Consider the following 15,433-nt stretch of genomic DNA (forward strand, 5'->3'; position numbering starts at 1 on the left):
TGTTGCGTTGGCTCTCTGCTGTACATGTACAGTACTCGTTATTGTTATTCCTTAGTAATAGTTTTCAATAGTAGTGTTATTACAGCTTTAAATAAAGTTGACATTGCCCGGAAGCAAGCTGCATAGCCACCAATGGCGTCGCGCGTAACAGTCATGACGTCACTACGTGATTACGTCTGTACAAATGTGTACGGAAGTGGAATCACAGCCGAGTTCCCGATATGTGTACGCAGACTGATTTCCCCTGAAATAAATGCATTCTGCATTTAATATCGAAAATCTGAGTTAAACACAGAGTTTCAAGTGGAACAAAAAGTTCCAGAATGAGCTCTCAGGACTTACTGAAGAACGCGTCTACTCTCGCCTCGTACAATGTGCTGCTACAGGTGAGCTAACGTTGGGTTAATCATTTGTGTTAAAGCGATTTGTGTTCTTCCTAATATTAATGTTTGATGTCAGGTGATGTTCCGGGTGCTGACATTCTTATTGAACGCGTTCACTCTGCGTTTTGTTTCCAAAGAGCTGATTGGAGTGGTGAATGTCAGGTAAGCCTTTTATCCCACAACCTTTATGCCAGGCACATGTTTTCAACCTCTCAATTTATTCGCAAATTTACTTAAGCAAGTTGAAATCCGTACCAGATTAGTCAAACTCTAGGCTGACGTACTCGCTGGAATTGAAGATCTTGCGATCTTCAACATCTCTGTGGAAGTGCATTTAATTGTTCTGCCTGGTACTTCGCTGTAATAGATGAACAAATATGAATAATTTGTAGTAAACTAATAATTGTCAGACCTTTTGAATAAAGTTGGATAATTATAATCCTGTGGCACATCTGAGCTCTCTAACTGTATTGTGTTTGGGAACGACTGCTACCACTCAAACTCAAAGCAGTTTATTTATAACAGTAATGTGTGTCGTTGTCTTAATATTTTCAGGCTTACTCTGCTATACTCCACGTTAGTATTTTTGTCTCGAGAGGCCTTTCGAAGAGCCTGTCTGAGTGGCTCTGCCGGGGGGAAGCACAACTGGAGGCAGCTCATTAACCTGCTATGGCTGACGTAAGCATCAACATCCACCGTGTTGTTAATGTGAACTGTGTAATGTTTGTTTGTCTTTTTAAAGCAGTCTTGGTCTGTCAGGTTGCCTCTAGGTGTGCTATGGGGAGCCCTGTTAGCCGCTGTGTGGCTCTGGCTCCTGGAGGTGCCGGACCCTCAAGCTGTTCCTTTCTACGACCCCGCCGTGGTGATGTTCGCTTTAGCAGGGGTGCAGGAGCTCCTGGCCGAGCCCCTCTGGGTTCTGGCCCAGGCGCACATGTTTGTGAGGCTAAAGGTGGTCGCGGAGAGCTTGGCCATGCTGGCTAAGTGCAGCGTGACAGTGGTGCTGGTGGTGTTTGCCCGGGAGTGGGGTCTTTACATCTTCTCTGCTGCTCATGTAAGAATCTGTTCCGAATCTTTATGTATTATTTTTTCATCGACGATGATAGTCGGTAAGCTTTTGTTATGTTTTAGCTGATGTACACAGGAGTCCTGGTGCTGTGCTATGCGGTTTACTTCCTTCGTTTCTTGCCGTCCAAAGAGGCGACTGAGAGCAATTTCCCCCTGCGCAACATTAGAGATCTGATGCCTCACAGAGCTAATGGGGAGGTAGTGTGATTGTTTATTGTCCCTCATTTGTTACAAGCGAAAGTCATGAGCGCAGGGTTTTTCCTGGCTCAAATTGAGGCAGGTGTTGCCCCCGCGTGCTGATCTTTTGCATTCTTTGTTTTCTTTCATTTTTTTAAAATCACTTATTTAAAATACAAAATATATATGTAGGAAGTAGGAACTGTGTTTGATACTAAGTGAAATATAATAATGTTTGTAAGTATTGAGTTCATTAGGGCTGTGCAATTAATCGAAATTCAATTACAATCACGATTGCAAAATTGCCATAATCGTAAAAAACGATTATTAATATGCATTTACATCAAACGCACTATGTTTATTTACTCAAAGAAATCATACTTGAATTTATACCTTTGCACCTTTTTTATTGAATAAAAACCAATTTGATCAATTTTGTTTGGTCCAAAAGGAACTTACATATTGTTCAAATAAATGTATTTGTCCTTATATTTCTTACGTTAAAGCATTTTCTTGTTTTGTACCAAAAAATAAATTATCGTCTGAATAATCGTGATTTAAATGATTATTATCATTATTATTCAATTGCTAGTCCAGTTATACCAGTTTTGTCGACATCAGCACTTTTAGAGAAAGTGGCGGGTGCCCTCCAAACTTCACATGCAGAAAAAACCTCAGAGCATCTGTCTGTTTCTAGCCGCTGATGGACTGGACCGTGGCCCGCCTCACCTGGAGCTTCTTCAAGCAGTCGTTCCTCAAGCAGATCCTGACTGAAGGCGAGCGCTACGTCATGACCTTCCTGAACGTCCTCAGCTTCGGCGACCAGGGCGTTTATGACATCGTCAACAATCTGGGCTCCATGGTGGCGCGCTTCATTTTCCTGCCCATCGAAGAGAGCTTCTACATCTTCTTTGCCAAAGTGCTGGAGCGAGGCCGCGATGTAAAAAGCCAGAAACAGGTGTGCACAGGCGTGTTTTATTGTGTTTGAATAGCGATGAGTTTAGGTTCATAATGTGATTGTTGTCGTCAGGAAGATGTTGGTGTTGCAGCAGAGGTGCTACAATGCCTGCTCAAACTGGTGCTGGTGATTGGCCTTATTATCGCCGTCTTTGGGTACGCCTACTCAGGACTGGCCCTGGATATTTATGGTGGATCTCTGCTGAGCAGTGGGGCAGGTAACAATGATGATAATAATAATTAGGGCCTGAATGATGTGGATTTTTTGAAGGCCGGTGCAGTTTCTGTAAATTGGCGGAATTAAATTTTAATCCGGATTAATTGTCTGATTATCTTAAAAAAAATGTCATGACTAAAATAACATCTTTTTTGGTCTTTTAATGCTGACAACAACAAAGATTTAGAAAATAATTACAGAGAGAACATTTCACAGTTTTAGAATACTTTGTCCTTTAGTATTTGTTTAACTTTACAAACGAGAGAAGAGGTTGGCAAAAATCTGCATTTTTTTGTGTCTTTATCTTTGTCTTATATTGTAATGTGTTAAAGTAGGGGGGAAAAAGTGCCACAAAAAACGTCAACATTTTCCAGGTATGAAAAGGTCAAATATCGGCAGATTAATAGATCGGTTATCATTAATAATGATAACTTTACACCTACATGGAGTATACCAAACAACTTTAGGTATGCTTACACAATCTAATAAAATCCAACATATAAAAAAAAAAAATGTACTTAATTAACCTTTAATTAGCTAACAAATTAACCACCAAGTGTGAACATAATTGTCTGATTGATTGACATTGCCATAAAGGTATTAATTGAATATGTTCTCAGTATAGTACTTTAAAACATCGGAGAGCCTATAAAGATTTCAATTTAATTCTTTTTTATATTTTGTTGAAGGTCCATCTCTGCTGCGATGCTACAGCTGCTACGTCCTCCTGCTGGCTGTAAACGGCGTGACCGAGTGTTTTGTGTTTGCTGCAATGAGTCAGGAGGAAGTTGACAAGTAAGCACAATAAACATTCACCACATCGCTTTTAACACATTGCAAAATATACAGAGAGTGGTGCCTGGAGATCCGAGCAAACCGACCGAGCTAGTGAGCAAGTCTTCTTCATTGCCACCCCCAGTTAAAGTTCAGTCAAATTAAACAAAAAATAAAGGAAAGTTGACGTGTATTTAAAACAACCACATAAAAATATCTGGGAACGCTAACAAATGATGCTAAATGCCAAATGATCTACTGCTTAATGCTACAAAGCAGAAAAAGGTCGAATGAAACTTTTTTTCCTGGTGAAGAATAGTCTATTCTTTCATTTGGTAGATTCGATGTAAAAATAATCAGAACACAATATTCTGTAGGTCTTGAAAAGTCAGTCAAAATGCTGTAAAATTGCTAGCACTCTAGTGTTGTGATCAGTGCCGATGGCAGGCATTGAATGGCGTCAATGTAAATAATCGCTGACGATCAGGTCAATTTTAATCCTCGGCCAAAATGGTGATTACAATAAAAAAAAAATTTTTTTAATTATTGTGCAACCCTGCCCCCAGGTGGCCATGGCATGCACAACTGAAGCAGCACAATGAAGCAAGAAATGTGGCAAAAAATGATTCATTCTTTACATTTCAGTTGTCATTGCTGTGTGTTATTATAGAGTGAATTATTATAAATTGCAATTTTTTTCTTATTAAAAACACAATACAATATGTTGCGTTTTTTGGGGCGCTGGAGGAACATATTCATTTTCCATTTCCATTTATTTCAGTGGAAAAAGATCATTTTAGAAATGAGTGTCAAACGAATGAATTTTGTGTCTGAAGTTACCACAACATTCTTCATTTCTAGCTACAACTTGGTGATGCTGGCCCTGTCTGCGTCCTTCCTCTTCCTGTCCTACATGCTGACGTGGTGGGCGGGCGGCGTGGGCTTCATCCTGGCCAACTGCTTGAACATGGCTCTCCGCATCTCGCACAGCGTTCTGTACATTCACCGCTACTTCCTGTCCAGTCGCTGGAGACCCCTGCGGGGCCTGCTGCCCTCGCCGGCGCTGTGCCTGGCGCTCGCTGTCAGCGCGGCCGTCACGGTTGTCAGTGAGGTACCTTCAAACACTTCACCTCGAATTTTGACTTTAGGGTCGTCTTGGCGTTTTGTACTGAAAGTGCGATTGTTGTCGCAGGGCGCTTTCTGCTGCGACGGCGGTTGGCTCCTCAGGTTGGTCCACGTCAGCGTGGGAGCGGTGTGTCTTCTTTTTGTTCTCGGGGCGGTTGTGCTCACAGAAACTCAACTCATTGTGTTTGTGAGGACGCATCTTTTGCCACAGTACAGGAAAAAACATGCATAACTTGAAGGACAGCAACGGGTGGATTATTCTTTTTTTTTAATTATATGCCTTGGAAGCAAGCGCAGGTGCATCTCAATAATTGAGAATATTGTAGAAAAGTTCAGTAGTACAATTTCAAAAAGGGAAGCTTGATAAATCCAAAGGAAATTACTTTTCTGAAGGTTCATTTCTACATAATTTCTAATTTGAAAATCATTTGGATTGTTTTGTATGTCATATTCAAATGTTATTAGATGGGGAATTTGGGGTTTTATTTGGCTGTAAGAAAATAACACTGGTCAACAAATTTTCACACATTTTTTTTTAACTCAGTGATGCAAGTTAACCTTTCTAGATTTTTTTTGCGCTGGTTGCAAATGTTCATAATAATAAAAATATAGTAACAATAATATATGCAATTTAATAATATATTTAGTAATAGAAGTAAAAATGTACATAATAAGACACTTGACTGTGAAGTGAATTTATCTAATACATAAAATTCACTCCTGAATCAAATTAGGTTTTCCACAATATCCTAATTTATTAAGATGCACCATGTGAACGTGTATGATATTGCTACTGAATAATTCTTCTGTTTGAACATTTGAAGAAGTGTTCCCTCATTGGACACATCATTAGGTACACCTCCCAGAACTATTTTTGATTAAAAGACACAAAATCTTACACTGAGAAGTGTTTGTAATAACGTTTGTAACTACTGTACTCTAAATAACACAATGTCTATGAACTTTAACATTTTTGCTTGCCTTGTACACATGTACCGATGGAGTGTGACTTACTGAGTGTATGACAATTGGACTATCTTGGGACCAACTTAATTGTGTATGTGTGTGTGTGAGACAATCGGATGAAGTCTATTTTTACCAACGAAGTTACTTGAAGCAGTTTCATACAGTATATCATTCAACATACAGGACTAGGTATGTGTCACTATGTATCATGGGATGTATCCAGTGTGTTTCGCAAAGTCGACCACTGGAAAGTGTTCTCAACCCTTACTGGCTTATATGATTTTATTAAATAGTCTTTTGTTTTTAAACTGCCTGATAAGACAGCAAATTTGACTCATTTTCCTTGCTGGCCTACGGGCAAAATTTAAACCATTACCTGTAATTAAATTTTTTTTTTTAAATGAAAGACTCTGAATGTTCTGAACTCCTATTTTGATGTCAGTTTTGTTTTGAGTAAGATAACTCTGCCAGGATTAGTTGTCCAAAGTGCAGCTCCACTTCCATAGCTGACGTCTTGTCTATCATGTTGTTTATGGAATGATCTTGTAAATCTGTTAACAATGTTAATTGCCCCCTTATGTAAGGCTTTTCCAACCGTCCGTTGCACATGAAATGTGCCGTGGATATCAAAAGTCTACACACCCGTGTTGAAAAGTCAGATTTTCATTTATGGTAATTTTATTTGCCCCCCGTAAATTTCCTAGCAAATGTTAGAGTTTTTGTACGATGTGATTATGATCACAATTTCATTTTTTTTTTCTTCTTTGACCTGTCAGCAGGAAAACGAGCAACGAGTGTTTGTTTTTTTGCAGAACCACAAACTGCTAAGCTACAGCTGTTCTTTCTCCACACTTACCACAACTGAATGTAGCATCCGTCAGGGCTGGATAATGATGTCATTATGGGGAATGAGCAGGAAAGAACTGGAACATGCCTTTTGGCCTTTTTTTTTTTTTTTTTTTTTTTGCATGTGTGTTCAATGAGTTTGTAATCCCAACAAGTTGATCTCATTTTGAATAGTTTTTTTTTTTTTTTTTTTTTTAAAGTTTGAAGCTGAGATTTATTTGCACACGCACAAACTGTAGGAGGAGCTTCTACACTCATGACATAATTTGTTAATGCTGAATAACAGATTTATTGTCCGCTTGCAAGTCAGACCATATAAACTGGCTGCCCTGAGGAGAAAACAGCTGACATCACCAACATGTCTCAAGTAAGGGCACTTTTTTACTGAATGTGTGCTTTCCAAAAGTTTGAATGTTGGTAACTTGTTGTTGTTTCTCTTCGCAGCCGCAAGAAGAAGAACTGCAGCGTCCTGCGATCAGCGAGGAGGAGCTGGCTGAGACAAAGAATCGACTTGGTGGCAGTGGACCAGTGAAGAGCAAAACTTTTGAAGTCATGGAGGAGTGTGGTGAGTGCACACAGATGCATTGGCACATGCAGGATGCACAGCGTGTTGACGGCTGAAATGAAAGAGTGCAACATATGGGTTGAAGTTGACATTAGCAGTCAGTTAGCTTATTATGATGGTGAAAGTTTCCACTCCATGTAGGGCGATGAGATGGAATGCACTAATGATGGGAGACAGTTTTCCCAGTGGAGTAAAGTGTATATGTGTAGTTAGTCTTTTATATAGGGAAACCATTAAAATGCTTGAATTTTTTTTTAACAAGCCACCTAATGTTACTATTTTTATCGTAGGTGCAACAAAATGTTTTAATTTTAGAAACTTCATTTTTCAAATTTCAATTATTAGTATTATAGTATTTTCTTAATTATATTTTTTCCTTTCTCCTGTTTTTGTAACTTGCACAGTCACACAGTTTATATTGTGTGTATATTGTGTATGTAGACACTGTCGGACTATACAGTACTGGTTATCTTAATTAATTAGATTATTGTAGAAAATGTCTTTTCAGGAGTAACAATCTTAATTACTGTAGTATATAGATTCACTACACATTGAACTTTTTATTAACCCTTTCATGCACAGTGGTCACTACAGTGGACAGCTATTTAAAAGTTGCTTTCGCCTATATTAATTAATCAAATTTTTTTTAACCCTTTCATGCATTAATTATGATTTTATGTAATTATTTAAAATATGAATATATTTTTTACTAAATATAGGCAAAAGCAACTTTTAAATAGCTGTCCACTGTAGTGACCACTGTGCATGAAAGGGTTAATTTAGATGATTATAGATATAATCGAACAAGCCTCTAATTCACTCATCTCGAGAAATTTTACATAATTTTCCAAATTGCCCTTCTGAACAGTATTTTACCATCGGTTTAAATGCTTTTTTTTTTTTTAATTATTGTTTTTACACATTACTGATATATTTTTATAAATGCAGTTCTGTAACTAAAGTATTAGGACACCAAGAGATTTGTTATTATTTAAAGTTTTAGGCAGTGTAAAATCTAATTGAATATCACCTCTGGCACAGAGTTCATCCCCGCCCGCCCTTTTTCTTTTGTCCCCCAAGTATCGGTATTTGGGAATTATGGTATTGTCATTTTTGACCACTAAAATACTTAAGATGGTATTAGTACCGTACCGGTACTTGGTCCAACACTAATATGAGTTTAATTTTTTGAATTTAACTACTGAAATAAGATTCAAAATGATCTTTTCTATCATATTCTGATTTATAAATACCCATACTTTATTAAGTATGTAATAAATTAGTTGGATATTAGGGATGGATAAAATTAATTGCAATGAATTGAATGAATGAATGAATGTAGAATTCATGTAGTAATTGAGGCAAAATAGTGTACTCTATTTGGCTGCAACTAGCAGAGGTGCTCTTGATTTAGTCTCAACTAGTTCGCTGTCTAATTTATATATGATATGTGTTGGGCTAAATTTAGTGATATCCATGCAGACATTCGCAACGGTCAACAGCACAGGCAACATTATTCTGATTAATACAACAGTGGCATCAAAACATGAATCTCAGAGCACTCTCCCAGTCTCTTAAAATCATACATCAAAGAATGCAATCAATCATATATTAATTTCCTCCAAGAATCTGTCCTTCAAAATAACAAACCACAATATTGTGTTGTACTTTACTTTTTCATCATGTTCAATATTGATTGGGCGGGAGAAATGACATGATTCTGTCGCCTTTTAGTAAGATAAGTGACGCCCATTTGAAACTTAACTAATGTTTCCTGAACTTCTGCAGACCACATCACAGATTAGGTCTGAATATATTGTTGTTTTTTTTTTCAATTATCCACAGAGAAAATGGGTAAAACTGCTCCATCCGTGTTCAGTGGCGTGAGGTCAGGAGGAGAGACGGCTTTGAACACACGCTCAGCTCGACCCGCCAGGAAGTAGACAGAGACCAGCCACTTTGTCGCTCAGTTTGTTGGGCTTTTTTTTTTTTTTTAAATATACCTTTTCATATTGACTGTAAGACCATCATAAGATACACCTGCACCCCCTACTGAGAGCCAATAAGAGCTGTATCAAAGATAAAATATTCAATGATCAATATATTGTGATAAATGTTTGCATTTCTGCTATCCGCTCAATTCCACAACAATACTGCAAGGAATTGATTCCAGTACTCCGAATTAGTTCTCAAAGTTCCAAAACCCTGGCGCTGTATGCCAAAAGGGTTAACATTGTATGAATTTTGCAAAAATTTTATTTTACTGTCTTCAAGTTAGAAAATACTTGTTTTCCCCATGTATAAAATAGAAATGTATAGATATTACTTGAAAATGCTGACACAGCGAAGTCATTCCTTTTATGTGTCAAATTGTCTAATCAATGATTGTCTGCAAAAACAAAATGTAAGAAAAGCAAAAAACTGCCAAATTACTGGGAAATAACAGAAGATATCTCTTTATTCAAAAGTTGGAAGTCAAACAGAATCAATAAAAGCGCATTGAACTACGCCGTTAATGGAGAAAACGTCAGAGTCATGATGGATATAAAACAAAAACAAGATGCAGTATTGAAAAGAAGTCGTGCCACTTTTCATTTCATATATTTGTGATGTTGATCCTGGAGAATTTTGGCCGAGGACTTGGCGTCGTAAAAGAGCTCGTTGATCTCCTCCACCTGCTCACGCTCGACCGTCTCTTTGCCTTGAACGCGACCAAGCAGGCTGGCCGGCGTCAGGAGCTGAACGGCGTACCTGCCAACAAGCACACCAAAAGTCATTTTTGCTGTTAATGAACACTCCCAATATTCTTGGACCACGGAAGTGATTCGTTTAAATGTATGTATTCATTTTTTAAAATAATTTGTCATTATGAATGAATTATTGTCAATAATACACCAACACCTGACCTGTCCAAATCTTGCAGAAAGTCTTTCCAAAGGAGTGAAAACAACCGAATACTTTTGTCCTTTAAGCCTGTTTTCGTACCTGAGGGTGGTCTTGGCGCCGATATCTGCAAGGTGCGCGAGTGCTTCCTCGCTGATACCGAGCCCCTCTGTCTGAGCGCGGATCTTGATGATCTGGAGGAGAGAGAGAGAGAGAGGAAAAAAAGATCCGTATTGGTGGCAGAAAAAGTGATGCACGTGGATGAGGATTCCTGTTTCCCGCTGACCTGCTTCATCTCCTGCGGCGTGTACAGCATGGTGCGGATGATCATCACTCTGTCCAGCAGGTCCAGCGGAATCCCGTGTGGTGAGCTGATGTCCTCGGTCCCCCTGAAGAACAAAAGTGAGACAAGGTTGGAAGGAATATCTCTTCAAACGCTTTTTGTAACACCCTGACGTGCCACAAAATGGCGACAAAAGTTTCGGCTCGTAGGAAAGTAGCAAATAGTGTCAAGGGAGTATGTTGAAGTGATATAGCCAGACTGGGGGACTAAGATGTTTATGTCAGGGAGAAGCTAAGTTTAGCCTGGTTTCAGCAGCAGTGTGACAAGTGGCGCCATTTGTGTGGAATTTTCTAAAACAGTGATTATCAAAGTGTGGCATGAGTACCACTAGTAATGGTACTCTGGCTCCCTCTAGTGGTACTCAATATAGTGTCAACTTTTTTCAATACAGTACAGTACCTTACCTTTTAAGTACAATACATTTGCATTTAATCATTTAGAAACGTTTGTTTTCACATTTAGGTCAAATTAATTTCATTTTCAATATTTGAGGAATACATTTTAAAATTCATTTTTTATTCATGCACAGTGTCAATTTACAAATTGTGCATGTTAGTAGCTGACACCCATCCATTCTCTAAATAAAATTTATTTTTAGGGGGAAAACCTGTCTTGTTTTTGATTAACACTTAGGCCTACTACACTACTGCTTTATAATACTGGTCATTTTGGTTTGTGCTGTTCTAAAATACATGGAATAAGCACATCAAACAGCTGAATTAAAAAAACAAAAAAAACAATTGATGACTAAGGCACACAGTTTGAAACGTGAAGGAAATTCGGACGCGTCGACAACGGGTGTCCAAATTTGTTGCAAAGAGGGCCAGAATTGGTGAGGTGAAAATGTGTGGTGGCTGACCATTCAGATTTCAGTCGCTTTCATTTTTAAAGATATCCATTACAAGTCATCTTGTCGTAGTTTGCATGTTTCATCTGGTAGTGACTCTTTATATCGAATTCCTTGATAACAGCCACAGTCACGACTTTGAGAGTTGTACTCAGTTTGAATTAGCCGTGCCAACCAACAACTCTTGTCACATTGCTATCCAACCATCTCCCCCTGCCAAAACAAGCCAAGTATGTTTTATGCCGTAATGATCCACCTGATGAGACAGTTTCCCCTGTTGGAGGCGAACACAACGATGGGGGCGATGGTGCTCTCCAGCGCCCGATGGAGATACGTGAAGCACTCGATATCCAGCATGTGGACCTCGTCCACAAAGAGCACGCCGGGCACCAGCTCGGCCACGCCCTGGTCGATGTAGCGGTTCACCACCTTGTTGATCTCCGCTCGGAGTTTATCTGCAAAAACAAACACGGAAAGACGGCCGAGCAACGTAAGCTGAAGTCTGGAAGCAGATGAAGATTTGCCCGGCAACGTTGCCTACCTGTGATTTCTGTTTTTTTGGGCTTCATCAGCTGTCCCATCATGGAGAGAATGTCCTGGCCTCCCTGTGACAATCAGAAAGAACATTTGAGGACTACACAGACAAACTTGTCACGTTGAAAACACTCTTTTTTTTTATTTTTTTTTTAAACCTGCGGTCTGGCATTGGCCACGTCGAGGTCGTGCAGCGTGACATCTTGGACAATCTCCTTCTTTTTGTGCACGTCTCCCTTTGGCAGCGGCACGTATTCCTCAGCCTCCAGGTCAAACTCTGTGGCGAAGGTGTCACAACGACCTTGTCTCTGCAAAGACAAGGAGCGTAAGGATTCCTGTAGTTCCATGCCGGAGCAGGTGGGGCCAGACGATTGGCGGACGGATGAAGCGCTTTGAGAGAGGCCTGTCAACAAGAGACATGTGTGGCACCCTCCCCCCGCTTATTCGGTCACAAGGCCACCCGCACCGATTAAAGGAACCGTCGGGGCGACCTGTCAACAGAAGCCGCAAGCCTCACTGCAGGAAAGGAGGCATTTGGGGAGATGGGAGAGATAGTGGGAGAAAAAGAAGCTTTCTCGAACACTCGGACAGGAAGCACAGGTTGTCGTGCCGAGAGTAGGGATATGAAAGGCCAGACGAATAACTCTTCAATGAAACGAACGAATGAATGAATGAATTGCTTTGTATTCCATGACCTAGCGAAGAACAAGCGAAGATGTGTGGTGATACCTTGACAGCTCCACTGTTGGCTTCAATGTAGATGACGTCCCCCACCTCCACGCGCTCCTTCTGAAGACTCTCGTAAATGCTGGGATCCAACTTGGGAACACAAAGAATAATAGTTTGGATGAAGACAACTTCAACCCAAACAAGGATGGGTAAAATTTCATTCTCAAGGGCCACATTTGATTTTTTCAAATGGAACGTTGCCTTCAAATTGACTTAATTCAAACATGTACTTTGGTTGCATAAGATTAAAATGCTTTGAATTAATATTTTATCATTTCAAGGAATGGGGCGATTACATCAGTTTACCTCATTTTAATCATGTGCAACTGAAAATTAAGTACTTTCTCTTTCCAGTGTAGATGAGGTGGGAAAAAGTAAATACTGTTATTCATGCCAATAATATAATGATTAGTTCTCCTCATAATTATTAATTATCCAATTAGTTAATAAAATAAACAAAATGTGTTGTATCATATGTCCAAATGGTCCAAAATTTTGCAAATAGCTTGAGAAATCGATGTAATATTTGAGTTTCAAGTTTTGAATTGAACTACAAAAAACTCTGTACATTGCAGTTCAGGAACAAAAAAAACAAAAAAACAAAAAAACAAACCTTGAGCTGCTTGGTGCCCTTCCCCGTCCTCAGACCAATGATGACGTGGCTGATGGTCTTTCCGTAGCCCCCCATCGGGTTCTCCGTCTCACAGGGGGTCAGCTCTGTCACCTCGCCCTCGTACACCTCCTTCGTCTCTCTGATGCGCAGCCCTGATGAAAGGCGAGTTGACGTGACAATCACACACGTTGACGGCAATGGAGTGAATCGAGTCTTTGTATTCTCGTGCTGCGGCATCCCCTCAGATCTGGCTTGCGCACGTGCCCGCGAACATTCTTGGCCATCGTTTCTGGGTGACCATTATTGCAGCACGAGGAGGTGCTCGCAGGTGGCCGACGCGCCGTGGCTCAGATCAGAGAGCGGGGACTATATGTGGGGGCGCTCTAATTGGCACGGTGGTGACAAGCTCGGAGGAATCTCCGCCTCTCACTGCAGATCGGGTTTTAGGGGAGGAGCAGCGGTGCTCTCTAGCTACAAAAGGTCTATTTCCTTCCCTACGACAGGTAACATCAGCAGGGGAAACTTTCCATCTCATTTCCCCTTGTCAAAATGACTCTCGGGGGTCAACGGGACTCAAAATATTGCGCAAAAGTGTTTGGTCTCTATTGTTTTACCAATTACCTCAGTTCGTTACAGTGGAGTTAAAGTTTCAAGCAACATCACAACAACTACAATAAAGTAAAACTAGTCACGCTTTTAGTCACGCTAGCTTCAGTGAGCTTCTTTGGTTATTTTCATGCTAGTCATTAGGCAATTTACTTTCGTATCGACTTGGAGACCCCTGATTTAGAGGGTCCACCGTACTCCCTTTCTAGTAGTTTTTACTACTTCTGGGTTCATGGAGAATGATGAATAGACAGCCAGTGCCGTTTTGATTTGGAGAGTGGTTGCCATAGCGACTCAATCATTGTTGTTTTTTTGCATGTTATTGCTGCGTATACTACGGTAGTTGGCGTTTATTTCTTCGATGATGTCAAAATGGTTGTTGAAACAACAAAGCAAATGTTACATTAAAGACATCACTGTGCCTAAATATACATACTGTATGTTTTAAGATCTTTTCTTTTTTTTTTAATCCTATAATTTCACATTTTCTTTCTCTTGCTGCTGTTGTGGTTTCCTTGCACAAGTTATATGTCAATGAGGGGTCCTGGTATAACCAAAACAAAAAAAACAAAAATGAAGAGCTACTCTCACCGATGGCCCTCCTGAAGTTCTCCATCAGTACTTCTGTCTTTTTAATCTCCGACGAATAGACCTCGCTGCCCACCATGGGGCAGAAAGGCACCTTGTTGCCCAGCTCCTGTGCTATGGCTAAGGCGAGGGCCGTCTGTGAGGAGAAACGTCAACAAGTGTGAAATTAAAAGGCCGGCACTGCTACTTAATAAAATATCAAATAAAATATAGTACCTTTCCAGTACCAGGTGGCCCGGCCAGTAAAACTGCTCTTCCTGCCATCTTCTTGGAGCGGATGAGCTCCACAATGATACCACATGCCTGGAATGTAAACATTTAGGAACTGTCAGAAGCATGTGACTTCAAATATCGACACATGCAATTGTGATGGCTCCTGATAAATTATTCTCTACTACATTATGTATCTTCGTTCATCTGTCTATGCCAGCAATTTATAGGCAGACAGGGAGAAAACGTAAAAACTCTTCCACTAGATGGCAGAAGGTACAATTAACCTGTGTATCCACTTGTTGCCATTGATACAAAAGAACAGCTTTTTGCGCAACTAAACAGGCTCAACTTTCACTTAGTAAATTTATGAGGAAAATTTAGACATTTTATACAATTTTTTCCGAGTTTGTTTGTTCGGTGGTGTGCCGTGAGACTTTCTAACATAAAATGAGTACATTGGCTCAACAAGGTTGAGATTAGTAACCTGATCATCAGATTGTCTGACTAAACGTGGATCGTGTAAAAGTGTGAAACAGCGACTCCACGGGCTAGCAGGTTTAGCTTAAAAGTGCACAATGGACATTCAAACACACAAGCTCGTCCATTCACAAATGCTAAGTCATAAATGCTTACTCCAAATAATACAAGAATATCGTACGGTCAACATTACCTCTCTGGCGGCTTCCTGGCCGACCAAGCCGCACGCTGTCTGTTTGGCGTTACCGGCCTCGTCCAAGCCAAGTCCTTTGACGTGACTGTGCGATGCGATCCGTTGAGTTTTTGTGGTGCTCTTCACCTCCTCGATCTTCATGGTGGCTTAAAGTAGATATTTCGCGAAACTGTAACGCGATTTAAAAGCAACAAAATAGACACTTGTGCTTCTTTTAGCTTGGTAGCACGCTGCAGTCGCCGCCGCCGAAACTCAAAACACAGGAAGAATGGTTTCCATGTGGGGTTACTATGGAAAATTGGCGGAAGTGTTACCTCAAATTTCCGCCCTGT

At 40.1% G+C, this 15,433-nt stretch overlaps 3 protein-coding genes across 3 annotated transcripts; 2 read left to right on the forward strand and 1 right to left on the reverse strand.

Annotated features, from left to right (window-relative positions):
* Positions 1 to 200: 200 nt before the first annotated feature.
* Positions 201 to 5,972, forward strand: rft1 (RFT1 homolog). The gene is made up of 10 exons (XM_086040072.1): positions 201 to 386; positions 460 to 545; positions 939 to 1,061; positions 1,143 to 1,434; positions 1,512 to 1,646; positions 2,323 to 2,583; positions 2,656 to 2,800; positions 3,489 to 3,594; positions 4,435 to 4,684; positions 4,766 to 5,972. Exons 1-10 carry the CDS (start codon positions 324 to 326, stop codon positions 4,928 to 4,930), a joined length of 1,626 nt encoding a protein of 541 aa, XP_085896198.1. The 5' UTR covers positions 201 to 323; the 3' UTR covers positions 4,931 to 5,972.
* A 153-nt stretch (positions 5,973 to 6,125) lies between these two features.
* Positions 6,126 to 9,591, forward strand: mustn1a (musculoskeletal, embryonic nuclear protein 1a). The gene is made up of 3 exons (XM_086040078.1): positions 6,126 to 6,877; positions 6,955 to 7,075; positions 8,921 to 9,591. The coding sequence occupies exons 1-3, from the start codon at positions 6,869 to 6,871 to the stop codon at positions 9,016 to 9,018; spliced, it is 228 nt and encodes a 75-aa protein (XP_085896204.1). The 5' UTR covers positions 6,126 to 6,868; the 3' UTR covers positions 9,019 to 9,591.
* ruvbl1 (RuvB-like AAA ATPase 1) lies at positions 9,516 to 15,420 on the reverse strand. The gene is made up of 11 exons (XM_086040073.1): positions 15,102 to 15,420; positions 14,435 to 14,521; positions 14,222 to 14,354; positions 13,025 to 13,176; positions 12,412 to 12,501; positions 11,841 to 11,990; positions 11,690 to 11,753; positions 11,405 to 11,603; positions 10,245 to 10,347; positions 10,061 to 10,152; positions 9,516 to 9,826 (listed from the first exon to the last, which is right to left on the reverse strand). Exons 1-11 carry the CDS (start codon positions 15,240 to 15,242, stop codon positions 9,667 to 9,669), a joined length of 1,371 nt encoding a protein of 456 aa, XP_085896199.1. The 5' UTR covers positions 15,243 to 15,420; the 3' UTR covers positions 9,516 to 9,666.
* Positions 15,421 to 15,433: the final 13 nt, after the last annotated feature.

Source organism: Filicampus tigris, chromosome 9 (assembly GCF_054856515.1).
Source record: "Filicampus tigris isolate MCC_2025a chromosome 9, RoL_Ftig_1.0, whole genome shotgun sequence".
Classification (NCBI taxonomy): Eukaryota; Metazoa; Chordata; class Actinopteri; order Syngnathiformes; family Syngnathidae; genus Filicampus; species Filicampus tigris.